General features: G+C 43.4%; 1 protein-coding gene across 1 annotated transcript in view; it reads right to left on the bottom strand.

Annotated features, from left to right (window-relative positions):
• Nucleotides 1-13,841, bottom strand: part of LOC119480788 — a 66,959-nt gene that overhangs the window by 15,263 nt on the left and 37,855 nt on the right. The window contains exon 4 of the mRNA XM_037757352.1: nt 2,902-3,020. Coding sequence (XP_037613280.1) covers nt 2,902-3,020 — 119 coding nt within the window. The remainder of the gene's footprint in view (nt 1-2,901; nt 3,021-13,841) is intronic.

Genomic DNA, 13,841 nt, shown 5'->3' with positions numbered 1-13,841 from the left:
GAGCAACCAGACGCTGACTATCGTTGACCTAACGGCAACAGGTGTCACTGTTAACAAACAATTTCTGATTCTTACGTCTTGCCCCTTTAAGATTTCTTATCTAATTCATTCACATACTAAAAATGTACATCCAGTTACAGAGCTCGTCTTCAACAAGCGGTTGAAGTGTAAAATGTCCTGCGTGTAAAGCTCTCATAAATGACTCTGTGATCTGGGATTAGGAGAACCCGTCCAAACAATGGACATGAAAACAGCCTGAATATACTTGAATGTGATGTTGCCTTTAGGAGGTCCATAAAAAGGCCAACATTTACATGTTGGGTTCATTTAGTTTTGTTTTTAGCCGGTTCACCTTTCTCCATTCCTCTTCCAAGTCATTGAAATGCCACAGTAAATTTCTGCAACACATTTTCATTTCTATTCTTCTGGACTTGAGACCTGAAAGTGTGTGTAGGCAAAACGACTATATTTTTTACGGTTGATTACTATAATTGGCTTTGGAAAATGGGATGCTTGACAAATATATTATAGATGAATACAGTGCATTTATTTTTCACATGTCTAAACTATTATGGGAACACCCATCATTTCTGTTGGAATAGGACAGGCCATTTACAATGTAGTAAAATGCCTATACAGCCATAATCATAATTATTCTATTTTCTTTATAAAAAACAACCAAGCTAAAGACCAAGAGAGAGAGAGAGACCGTTTTATCTCTATCATAAAATAAGAAAATAGTAATAACAATGAAAGAAATAAAGAAATGTTGTACTACTACTGGCTGCATTGTGCTGCATGCTGTTTTGTGTGTGTTTTCTCCATTCACATTTCCCTCACTTCCTTGCATACTAAAGCCTTTAGGTAATGGAAACAGGCACCTGCTGCTGGCCCGCTCCGCCACATATCTGCAACTATGACGCCCCCGGCTCCCATAACCGCCCCTGGGAGACTAAAAGCTTTGACTTAAAAATCTTAAGAGGCGCTTTGCACGCAGAGCCCAAAATAAAATATTGGTTCACTGGATTTGGAAGCGAGAGAGAGGAGGGGGAAGAGGTGCGGGGCGGTGGTGGTGGGGCAGCCTTGTCTCATTGTTTCGACAGAGTTTCTTTGGTTTTCCTTCTGTCTAGCTGTCAGAGTGAGATGAAAGCAGCGACGATGAGGTCATGACAAACATGGAGACCTTTCGCCATCGGGAACACACCCGCATGCTACACACTCATACTGAGGTTAGAATAATATGGGATTCTGAAATGTTGAATGATATCTGAAAAAATGATGGATATCAGCCAACGAGTGAAACCACAGTCACACATAAGAAACAGATTCCAGCTAGCTGTGGATGGCAGAGTCTGCCTGTCAGTTGGTCGGCATTGTCCCAGATATATCCCGACAAATACTGGATGAACTGCAATGAAATTTGGTACAGATATTGATGGTCCCCAGAGGATGAATCCTACTGACTTTGGTGACCCCTTGACTATCCCTCTATAGCGCCACCATGAGGTTGATACTTCTGGTTTTGACTGAAATGTCTCGTCAGCTATTGGATGGATTGCAAGTCAATACTGTAGATTCTTGGTCTCGTTTTTTAGATGTTCTATATTGTATAGAACATATATTGCATAAATATAAATAATACAATATTGTAAATACAATAAAATATACAATATATGGTATATTTTATGAGTATTAACCTCCAAAATGCATAGACAAACATGCACAAGCATGTAAAAATGTACCTATCACACAAACATACTGTATATATACCTAAGTACAAATATCTCACACATACAGAGACGTGCAATCCCACCAAACACACACAAACACATCCGTCTCTTCATCTCCTGGGATCCCATCGCCATAACAACTAATGCACAGTTTGCTGTGAGGCCCCGGTGCGGGTCGAGTCACGCAACGGGGAGGCGGCACATCACTACGGTCAATCTATTCCTTTGTTTACCGCCCCATTGAGACAACCCAACACGTTAACAGAAGCATCAGTGGGTCAGCTTGGCTCTGTGCGTGTGTGCACGCAGTCGTTGGCCGACGATCAGTGTCATTTGTTGTTCGCCGGATAGCCATTAGGATATTGAGTGTGTAGCAATGATCTGATGCTAAAGTTATTCCCATGTAGCGGGCTGCTGTACGTGTCTGATTAGGACATCCCGTCTGCTCTGATGCCTTTAACGGACACATTAGCCTTTCTAGGAATTAAACACTTCGTCACAAGTTTTATGTAAAATGCATTCAAAACATGCATCATGTGTGTTATTGGTCATAGCAAAGTACAACTGTGTACAAAGTACAAACCTGTGTTTAAAATCTGATTAAAGGTCTGAGGTCAATTGACAAAAAACAAATCTCCCATTTGCTCTGATTAGCGTTGACAGGCTTGGTGTGTTCTTCTCACTCTCTTCTGCTCACTTTCACACACGACCACATGCATTCAGACAGAGATGCACTCATACAGACACACACACACACACACACACGCACACAATTGACTGGCTGCTCAAGCCGCCAGCGTGTGTGAATCCCCACCTCCTTCATCAGCTCTGACACTCCTGTCTCACCCTTATGTCACGCAACACCACAGCTCTGCAAAGGAGGTCAGGGCAAAGGGCGAAGGGCACACACGCACACACACACACACACACAAAAGGACCTCCCTCCCCCCCTTCCCAATTCACACTCACTCACTCAGTCACACTCACACAAAAATTGTCTCCTGAATGGCGTGAATGCAAGCAAGCGAACATTTCATGGACGGTACAACCAAAAACGCAACGATATGATAATAGTCCAGTCAATTTAGTAGGAACTGATATAATATTATATAATAATTTATGTACACACAATTATTCCAGACATACAGACAACAGCCACGTGGTTTCTTACTTCCAGAAGGAGGCCGCTTTCATTGACGCCGTTGCCCAGTGGAAGGCTCTCTTTCCTGGGTTCAGGGTTAGAGGATGCTGTGCTGATACTGTGCTTCCTGGAGGGCTTCTCATGGTTCACTATAAAAAAATAAGAAAGAAAGGGGTCAATTGACTGGAACGAGGGGCTTTAAGGATGGGTTTAAGAATGAAAAAAAACAGCTATCACAGTTGTTCAGTCTGTGGTTACAAGTGCAAGTTGAAATGAAAATAGCAGCCACAAACAAAAAAGGAAAATCATAATTTTGATTAACCTTATACAAGCAGGGATATGCGCTCATATATGCTGCGTTCAAGGTCTGGAAAATCAAATCAATCACACCTCACATCAGGTCAAATTCTGGACTTTCCATGTCAACACAGGAAAAGTTAAGGATGATAACAACAATGATTAAATTTTCATTTTAAAGAATGCTTGCCAGTTCGCCCACAGCCTCTATGATATGGCAGCGAGGGAGTTGGACCGGCCCTCAGACATGTGGCCGACACATTAACTGCATCAGTCTCCTTTTGCACTGCGCTAACACCAGGTATTAGTCTGCGTGGTGGGGCTGTCTATCAAGGCAAAACAGTGGAGGATTTCATGACTTTAGAGGATTCTTCTCACACGATACAGCCACACGCACATGCAAAGCTCACTGGTACTGTACACGCAGAGTGAGGTAGATTGTTGAACTCTTCACTGTTACAATCAGCTTATTTGCACTGAAACAATTTGTCTGCAATGTTCATTTAATTCTGTAAATACAAACAGTGAAAGTGTTCCAGTTCTAGTGCTGGTGTTCTCTAGCTGAGCCTGACCTCTGGCCTCTTTGTGGAGGGGGCTAACACAAAAGATCGCCTTTGAATCTCAAAGTAGGGTCCTCTGAAGAGTCCTTAAACTACCCAAGCTCAATAAAAACTACTTAATTTTGCTAATCCTCAATTCAACAAAAACAATCTCAAGTGTACAATGCAAAGAATGGTGATAATCTTAGTTTTTACTGTAATCTCTTCACACACTGTACTGCAATTCGAGACAATCAGCCGGACTCTTCATCACTCTCCTGCTCCTTTGTGCCATCTGATATTTAATAAAGTAGGAATTTCCGCTCACGTGCTAAATATCAGGAGTAAGTCACGCTCCATCAACCACTACACATATGCTGTGATGTAGAGTAAGGCCTACCTACTACCATGCCAGAGTGTGTACACATGCAATTAGCCCCCACGACTGTGGCGTGCAGAACTGTCACATGTGCATTGGTGACGTTTCCGTTGCGTGTTGGATGCATGTTTGCGTGTTTCTCTTATGGGTGTGCTGTCAGGGGGCATGTGGCTCACTCCAAGAGATCAGCCCATCGCTCCGTCACTCATTGTAGCAGGCACAGATTAGTCACGCAACAGACACACGCACGCACACACACACACACACACACACACCACAGCCTCATTACGAAAAACTATCTAAGTATTTATGTATGTATCTTCCGATGCTTCATATAGTCCCCACCCCCCATCGAATAACCCCATTACGGCTTCCGTTCCTCCCCCTTTAACCTTCTACCATCTCCTGTCCTCTGTCCATCCCTCCCCCCATCAACCCTTCCTCCTCCTCCTCCTCATCTCTCCACCCTTTCTTTGTTCAACTCGGCATCGCAGGCGATCGACAACCGATTTCGTGATGCTGAAAGAGTTCCACTTCTCTTAATTCCATTGAAGCACGCGAAGCTAATGCGCTTGCTTTTTTTCCCTCCTATCCATACATTTTGTCTGGATTAACTTTTTTCATCATGTATTCTCCCAGTTGCAACATCAGGTTAATTCAAGCCATGAGTGAAAATAAAGGCCGCAATGTGTGCTGAAAATCAGGTTAAACGCTGACGACTGCATTGACAGGCAGCTCAGTAAACTCATAAATGCCAGTAATAACGTTAAGTATTTTGTCACCACCTCCGCTAGGTGCAAACACATACAAACAAACAGACTCAGACAGCCACACACACACACACACACACACACACACACACACAAACACACACACACACACACACACACACAAAACCATTCCCTTCAATCACCGCAATATCATCCAACCAGTGGAAACTATAGCGGAGAGGGAAATGGATCTAATAAGCCTCTTTATTTTCCTCCTTCAACGCCTCATGTATTTTTGTTTTCTCTCTTACGGCAGCTTTTGGAGAGGATGCAGCGTCAGGAAAGACAAACACACGGGATGATTAATTATCGGCACATGGCACTTCCTCTGCCGACAATACAGGCTTTATTCATCGCCGCTCGTGTCTTCGGGTTTGCTTTTCTTTGCCTCTATTTTCTCCCTCTCTGGTCCATAAAGGAAAACAGAGTAGGTAATGGTGAGGCGCTTATGTGCTCTGTGTGAGTATGGGGTGTTAAGTAAAAAGTGACAAGCAGCGGGATGTAGATGCTGCCAAAGGGTGAGGCTGAAAGTGTCTAGCTCCTTTAGTTTAGGCCAGGTCTGTCTTTCCACTTCCACTGTATAGTGCACACAAAATATTAGGACCACCCGCCAAATATCAAGCTACAGTGTGATTCAGTTAAAGTCACAATTGGCTCAGAAGACACCTTGGAAGAGCGACTATGCAGTGTGTAATGACATCAGATGAGTCTGATTTGTTGAAATGAAAAGATAATCTGATATTACAAAAGGGACTGTGATGGAAGTGAGATAAGAAAAGAAAGACCGCTTGTAAAATGTGATACGATTTAGAAGGGATTGCTTTAGATTGCTGTGTGCCAAATGACTACTTCTAGTGCTCCTGTTTGAGTGAAAAAGCAGCTAAATGTGTCCCTCTTTTACAAAACATTCACTGCTGCTTGTTTTCAGAGAAAAAAAGGAGTGCGTGAGCGTACATATGTGTGAGTTTAGGACACAGTCCACATCAATCAGGTGTTCGTTTCTGCAACCTCCAGGGGGTGAGGTGAGTTTGGCCGTGAAGCGACAGTCTGGGTGTGTTCTTCTGTTTTCAACACCGTCTCCTTTAAAGCCACTTCCTCCCACACTACCAATAACAGACGAAAAAAGAGAAATACGAAGAGGAAACAGAGAAGAGAAAGAAGAAACCTCCGTAAGGAGGGAGAGAGAGTGGTGAAAAGAGGGGGGTGGGGGTGGGGGGGGGGGTGTCTCTATGGACCCATAGTGTCACTGACATGCTTTTATTCTGGGGATAATGGAGATAAAACACAAAGGAATGTCTCGCAAAATGATGAGAAACGCAGAGATGAATATTTCAATACAGTCCTGTACATTAGATTCAAAGATGGCATGGCATGACATTATGTTGAAGAGTGTTGCATGACTCGAAGCGCTTTTATAAATCGTGAGTACAAGAGTAGCATGCGTTTTGAGCTGAATGGTGGGTGATACTCCAGGTCTAATCTTTAGCCAATGCTCCTATCCGGAGCAAGATGCAGCGAGGAGCAGGTAAGTGTTCATACATGGCTGCTCATAGATACAACACCAGCTGCTGCACGGCTTTAACCTGGGACCTACAGTACCAGCCTGCATGCATGCTACTCCAAATCCAGTCAAACAGGTGGTTATAGCCTCCGCCAAGGCCAAGGGCCTTGAAGGAGGTTATGTTTTCAGCGGCGTTGGTTTGTTTGGTACCTCCGCCAAGGCCAAAGGCGTTGGGCCAAGGAGGTTATATTTTCACCGGCGTTGGTTTGTCTGTCTGTCTGTTAGCAGGATTACTCCAAAAGTTTGTGATGGATTTGAATGACATTTTTTGGAGGGGTGGGGTGTAGCACAATGAACAATCCATTAGATTTTGGTGATCATGATCCGGATTGCCACCAGATTATACACTAATGAAAACATAGTTATGAATATTATATTCCATTTCTGCTAATAGATCCTGCGAAATGTTACACACTGTTTCTTTAAGTGACTATTTTGATGCAGGACTTTTACTCAATGGTGTATTTTTATATCGCCATATTGCTACTTTTACTTAAGCAAGGGATCTGAATACTTTCTGCACCACAGTTATGAAGTCATTTTGTCCAAACTTATTTATTTTTGTCAGTCAGAGGGTTGATGTTTTTCAAATGTCTCAAGTATCTGAGAGACACCCAAACACATCCATGCTATCTATCTGTGTTCAGGCTCTCAGTCTCCCTCATTTCAGCAGCATGGGTGCCATCTTTTGGCAGCTGATTCCTCTGCTCCTCTGTGTGTAAAGGAGTGCTCCGGACCTGAACATGTGAGCGCTGTGCAGCACAGCAGTCCCTCCCCTTCTACAAGGCTTGCGTGAGTAGAGAAAACTGTGTGTATGTGTGTGTGTGAGTGTGTGAGTGCATATGTGTGTGTTGAGGTCGGGTTGGCTTACAGCCACTTCCTTTGCCTATTCCCGCCCCCTTCCCTCAGTGCTCTTCTTCTCTGTCTCTCTCTCTGTCTCTCTCTCTCTCCGCAGGCACAGGAAATCCACAGCGGAGAGAGCAACACCAACAGAGAGAGAGAGAGAGAGAGAGAGAGAGAGAAGCTGGCTGATCAAGGGCTGGTTGTCACGCGAGCGAGCCGTCTGTCAATCTCCCCCCCCTTCCTCCTGACAGGGCGCTGGCGGCCGGCCAAGGCCTTGCGTGCAAGCCGGCGAGCCACATTAGCCCATAAAGAATTTCATAATAGCAACAGCTGTTAAATATTGATGACTGCTGGCAAGCGCTCAATGGTGCTCCGCAAAAAGGTTAAGCCTGCACTGTAATGGAAGCTAATACTTCATTATGCCACAGATCAAATGTCCGGATCTCGGCCTGTCCAAATCCAACCCTTAGCATTTCAACTTTTTTCTTGTTTTTGCAATGTGGCAAAGAGAAAAAAAGATTCACTGAAAGACATTTTTTTATATTTTTTCTGAAGACAAACAGCTTTTTCCACTTGCCTAGTACGGTTCCAGTTGATGGGATATATACAGTATGCGTTAAACTACACAGATTCCACCCTTGATACCAATATTAAAGTTGGATCGAGGTCTATAATCTTTCTGATATTGTTTTGGAGGAGAATGTTTTCCACTGTGACATATAAGATTATATTTGACTGCCAGGATTTAGAGCAATTCGCTTTGTCTGTTAACAAAACAACATCTACAAAAAAGTACTTTTCTCGGAGGCAGGGCAGGAATCACAAATATGCATCTTTCAGAGGAGATTAGAACGTGAGTGAGTGATTTCTGAGGGGAGTGTGCATGTGGAGCTGCGAGGGGAAGTCTATCTCTGAAGGAGGAAAAAAAAAAAAATGATTCCTGCATTGAACAGAAACAACAGCGTTGGTTGTGCGCCTAGATACTGAAGTGAAGGGGAAGTGATATTATGACAAAACAAATAGGATCACACAAATTGGAGGTTGGGATGTAAACTCGATTGTTTCCACTTCTCTGTTTTGGTTGGCAAACAGACGCGCTTGTCACCATGTTGTACAGGAGTGATGTGTCTCCATGAGCCCTTGGGCAAAACAGATTTGTATAGCAACTGCTCTACAGCGTGTATACTGCTACTGTATGTGGCTTGACTACACGGTGGATCATAAAAACTGGCGCCATGCACTCACATACACACACTGGAGGACTATTATAGCAATCATGATATGAAAGCCATCTAATTGCTTCTATAAATAGAGAACATGACTGATTGTGGTGCACATGTTTTATGTGAGCGCGATGTTTGTCGGCGGAGAAAATTGTTTTTTCTGATGAACCCGTTGAAAGAGCGACACACAAGCGCAGAGCCAGCTAAAAGGCTGTCTAAACACTCCTAAATTTGCCTTGTCAAGCCTTGGGAGAATGCACCACAACATAAGGCTGACGTGGTGCAATATTTATCCAGACAATTAGAAAAACTAACAGAATGCAAGTGGATGGGGGCCCAAGAAGAATGTGCTTCAGCGTGAAATGATTACACACACTTACACAAGCTGCATTCAGGCATGTGTTGCGTGAGCTGAGCCAGTTATGCAGGAAAGCTTTTAATTTGACTGTGCCCAAATGAATGCAACAGTGTATGTCCTAATTGAAGACAACAAGACGCTCCAGTTTTCCTGCCCCGTTGCCGGGGATCTGACGTGTTCCGTCAGAGCAAACGTCGACCCCGGCCTTCAGTCTGCTCAGCGGGGGTGAACTCAGGATACAAACTCCCTCATGAGTCACACATATATCCCAGCAACAACCCTGCCCGGGGGGGAGCAGAATGACAACACGCGTGTACACACCCTGAAGCTCACATGTACAATTCGCAGAAACAAAACACACATAGTGGAAATATATTTCGTGGGAGGCGAAGGGAAACTCCATTGTTGGGCCTGTTCTCTGCTCTCTTCAGCCTTTGCTTCTATATTTATCTCAGACTTCCTCTGATATTCTCATTCAAATATAGACATAATTCATTTTGTTTTGGTGGCACCTCAGTGTCCAGACATATTGACTTTTGTGGGAAAACTATATGGATGCAAAGGGTACACTTTCTACCATGCTGAAGCACAAAAAGCATTTATTTTTAGATCGTTGGTGTTTAGTGAGGGATTTTTTTTTTCTGGTTAGCCAACTGTAAAATTGATAGTAAGAACTGATAAATTTCTAATGCAGAAATTGTATAAAATAATGGACTCTTTGTGTGCATATCTGAGATACACTGCATCACTGTAAGAGACACCAGCTCCTGCATGCATGTGTTTGCGTGGTTCCTCTATAAATAGCTTTTCCTTGGATTCCTGTTTTGATGAGGATGGCTGTGGCTTGTTGCTCTCTCAAGGAGCTGGTGGTTAATAAAAGTTGCATTCAGGAAACCCACCTGGCCACAATAAAGCACAAGCCGTCTATTTCTGTACTCGCACAATCTCCATTTTCACGAGCAGTCTGAGATCCAAGAGCTCGCGATTAACGTATACAGCGCGTCCTCTCAAACTGTAAAGTTTATGTGCACATTTGCTAGCTGCTGTAAAGCCCATCTCGCTGATTTTGAGTTTAATTAGAGACAAATTTGAAATGAAAACCTCTCGTGCTTTATAAACAAACAAGACGCCTGGAAACAGATGTGCCATGAGAGGTGAATTTAATGTTTTAAATTAGTTAAATATGATTGGAATTGCAGAGGGGGAAAAAGTGGGAGAGGAGGAGTGAAAGACTGAAAAGGCATAAATTATAAGTTGAGTTATTTAGGTCCAGGTCCAAAAAGTCTAAAGTAAATTCACTTCATCAAAATCCAGACTCGAACAAATGTACTTCAGAGCACAGGACCGTTGGCTCACAATGTATAGAATAAACAACCATAAAGTGTTTACTATAGCTCACTCATTCCAGTTTTTCATGACAAAACGCACCAGTGCCTTTGAGTCTCCTGCTTATTCGTACCGAAAAAAGAAACTCTTAACAACAACTCAGGGAATAATTATTAGTTTTCTACCCCTGTATTTGAGTCTCGCTGCATTCCTGCATGAGATGGGAGGAGGGCAACAGAAAGGCGGAGAGGAGAGCAGAGGTTGCAGTCTGCTGGCTCCTTGTGTTGCGTGCCAACTAGTGTCACTCGCATTATTGAAAATAACAGGGTGAAAGAAACAAAACAAGCCTGAGATTATCCCTCTTATTCTCCTCCCTGTTGGCCAGTTAAAAGCAATCATCACTTGTTTTGTGGTCACAGTAGAACATTCAACAGGTCTCCTGGAAAAAGAACCACACCTTTCATGAAACGTTGATTTGGTCTATGATCCTGTTAGTATTTTTTTTTTTTTTCTTAAATCCATGCAGCCTTTCCATAACGAGGGGGTAATCTGTTAAAAAGATTATGGTGCCGTTTCGGCCCATTGAGGCAAATAATAATGGGCAGATGGTCCCTCAGGCTGAATCCATATGGGAGGGAAACTACACTAATGCTGCTGCAGCACGCAATGCTAAACCAATGCTAACCGCGGAGTAGTTTACGACATCAACAAGTTGTGTTCATTTGCTGAGCTTTTATGCGAGAAGGTCAAGGAGAAGATCATTTTAGTGGAGGAAATGTGGGTACAAAGTGGCTGACATAATGTGCTAATGAGAGAAATTGGACTGAGTTAAATGTAAGGACGGAAAGAAAAGAAGTACTTTTACAGTACTGAAACTCTGCTGGGGCGAAACGTCACTGTCCTGAAAAAAACGATGTATCCAAAAACATCAACTTTTCATGAGATAAGAAAACGCACTTGTTTTTTTGCTTTGTGACGATGCATTCCAGCGAATCCAATGGGATTTTACATGGTTTATTTAGTCTGAGAACCACACCAAAACACTACACACACATGCACAGAGACACTGAAAGGCCCACCAATGTGTAATTAAATTGGTGTGAGGTGGTTAATGTGTCCAGGGTTGAGGGGGATCAAGTGATAGCCATGATGCTGATCATGCTTTATGCATGAAAGTCATTAACCTGTCAATCAGTAGACACTATCAGGTGTTATGTATCCACTGTGCTTCAGTGTGTGTGTGTGTGTGTGTGAGATCAGGACCAACCTGTGTAGCAGGTAATCTAGAGCAATAGCATAATGCAGTATTTAGGATCTCTCTCTCTCTCAACATACAGTCACAGTTCAATTTAAGGTTTGTCCCCCCACCACAGCTCTTCATAGTGTTAGAGGCATCTTTTTTCATTACAAAAAGTCAAAAAAGTTAAAGACAGACCCAGTTTCAGCCTGATCTGATCTTACTTTGCATCACCTGTCAACTCCACTTTAATATGAATGACCCGTCCTCCTGCGTTTCTCACCAGCAATATCACACAACAATTTGGCCTCTGACAGAGCTAATTCATTAAGCGACACGCTAACCCAACAGTAATCTGATTATCCCTCTCCTAACACCTCCTTGTCCCTGTGTTACACGGTTTTAGATCTGAGGCAGCAGGCAAACACTGAAACATCCCAGAGGCATCTCAGCTGCTCTTACATCAGAACATCGAATATGATGTTGCCTGGGAAATGAAAACCCGATTTAAGAATTTAGAAAATGTTTGTGGAAGTGAGGACAGATTTACAACCAGCAAAATGTCCATTTTAACAAGTGTTTTAATACTTTGTGTAAAAGTACTGAACACTGAGACAAAGTATTAGCTACAGGCAGCTTCAATCCAACAATAATACTATCAGCTTTCCCTGTTATTTACTGGAGATGTGAGCTCTGGAAGAATATAAGTGAGGTGTGTACAGCCAGATATCTATTGTCAGGTCTGGACATATCGTGACTGTCCACTTCACATTCTCCCATCTGTGCCCCTTGCATGTCATCACAACAATCTAATCCAAGCCTGTTTACACTAACAGCATTTGCTCCGATCACTTCATTTGGCTCAGGGAGGGAGGACATACGTATACCCCCTGTGCTATCGCCCAGCAGGCGATACGTGATACGTGTGTGAGGGAAGGATATAGAGGGTGGTGGGGGGGCATGATGAGGAGTGATGGTGGGATCACGCAAGCTTGCTAAAAGAGGCAAAGTCAGGAGAGAGTCACGCATGGCAGGGCTTTGCTGTGGATGCCACTCAGTCGCCACTGTACTTCCTGGCATCTGGTGTTAGCGTGATGCTACGAGTGTATATATATAAATGTATGTGTGTGTGTGTGTGTTATGTTTAATTCCCAACCAACTGAAGAGATTTCCAGAGTGTAAACAAACACCGACTTGTCTGCCCTCCCCAAACAGGCTGTCGCTGTGAATAGGAAGACTATTTTTCTCGCCTTACATGCGGCGCTGCCAACTGTAGCACACTCCGGCGTGTTCCAACACACTACTCAGCCTGTAAAACAGTTGTTAAATTACTACTGGAGGAGCTTTGTCCAGTCTGAGAAGAGAACCCTGATGATGTCATAGTGATGTGATCCAGCGCGCTAACATTGCCAGGGCATTAAATACCGAGGCTTTGTCATAGCCGGCACAGTGTTCGGTACCACCCTTTAGCGTCGGTATGAAATACACTGAGCGTTCCCGTAACTGTAATGTAAACCCATCCGCGGCAACAGTAACCGCTCAGAGAAAGTGCGCCGGGAGAGTGGTGACGTAGTTTAAAGAGCGAAAAGACACACACCGGGCTGGTGGGAGGGTTAGTGGAAGGGTCCAACAAATACAAGGCTTTCATCCAGGAGACCACTGTTTGTGTCCCGTGCGTCATGTTACAATCAGCTGTTCGTTCATGTCCTGTGTTCACGTTCAGTGTCATTTTCACTGTACAAACGTAGTTTGTTGTGTTGTTCTTTCCTAAACCTAACTATAGTGGTTTTGTTGCTTAATCCTAAAGTGACGCCAAGGGACATGACAAAGCGCCGTTTTTTATGAAGAGTTGGGATGAGAGCTAGTTGTGTGATCAGGGTTATCTCAGACAACAATTTTATAACAAAAAGCCTGCGTTACAAACAGGAAGTGTGGATTTGGAATGATGTATGCCTATATGAGAAGGGTCTAAAAAATCATATTATGGACTAAAAGTCAGTATATCCTGGGCTCTGCTGCACCAATTTTGCCTTTATGTTGGTTTCTTCAGAGTCTCTTTAACCTAAAAGGTTAGTGTTCGGGGTGCATGTGTTTGTGAGTCTATATTTTGTGTCAATGGGTCGATCAGCTTTTATTTTTGCCTGTGCTTATGACACACTAATTGTTTGTGTGCATATGTGTGTTTCACCCTGGTCATGATCTCGTCAACATGCGCTTAAATCTCCTCGTCCTCTAAGATGAGACGTACACAAAGTCGGAAGCAGTCGGAAACAGTGATCAGTGAGTGTGTGTGTGTGCTTATGTGTGTATTGGGATCAGAGAATAAAGCTAGTAGTCAGAGTACAGTAGGGCACAGCAGGGTCAGCAGACAGAATTGAGTGTTTCCATCCACTGACCCAAAAGCTTCTGTGTCCCAAACAGACACAAACCCTGACCT

This window comes from Sebastes umbrosus, chromosome 21 (assembly GCF_015220745.1).
Source record: "Sebastes umbrosus isolate fSebUmb1 chromosome 21, fSebUmb1.pri, whole genome shotgun sequence".
NCBI lineage: Eukaryota > Metazoa > Chordata > Actinopteri > Perciformes > Sebastidae > Sebastes > Sebastes umbrosus.
Note: the sequence above shows the minus strand (reverse complement) of the source record. Positions and strands in the feature narration are given on the sequence as shown.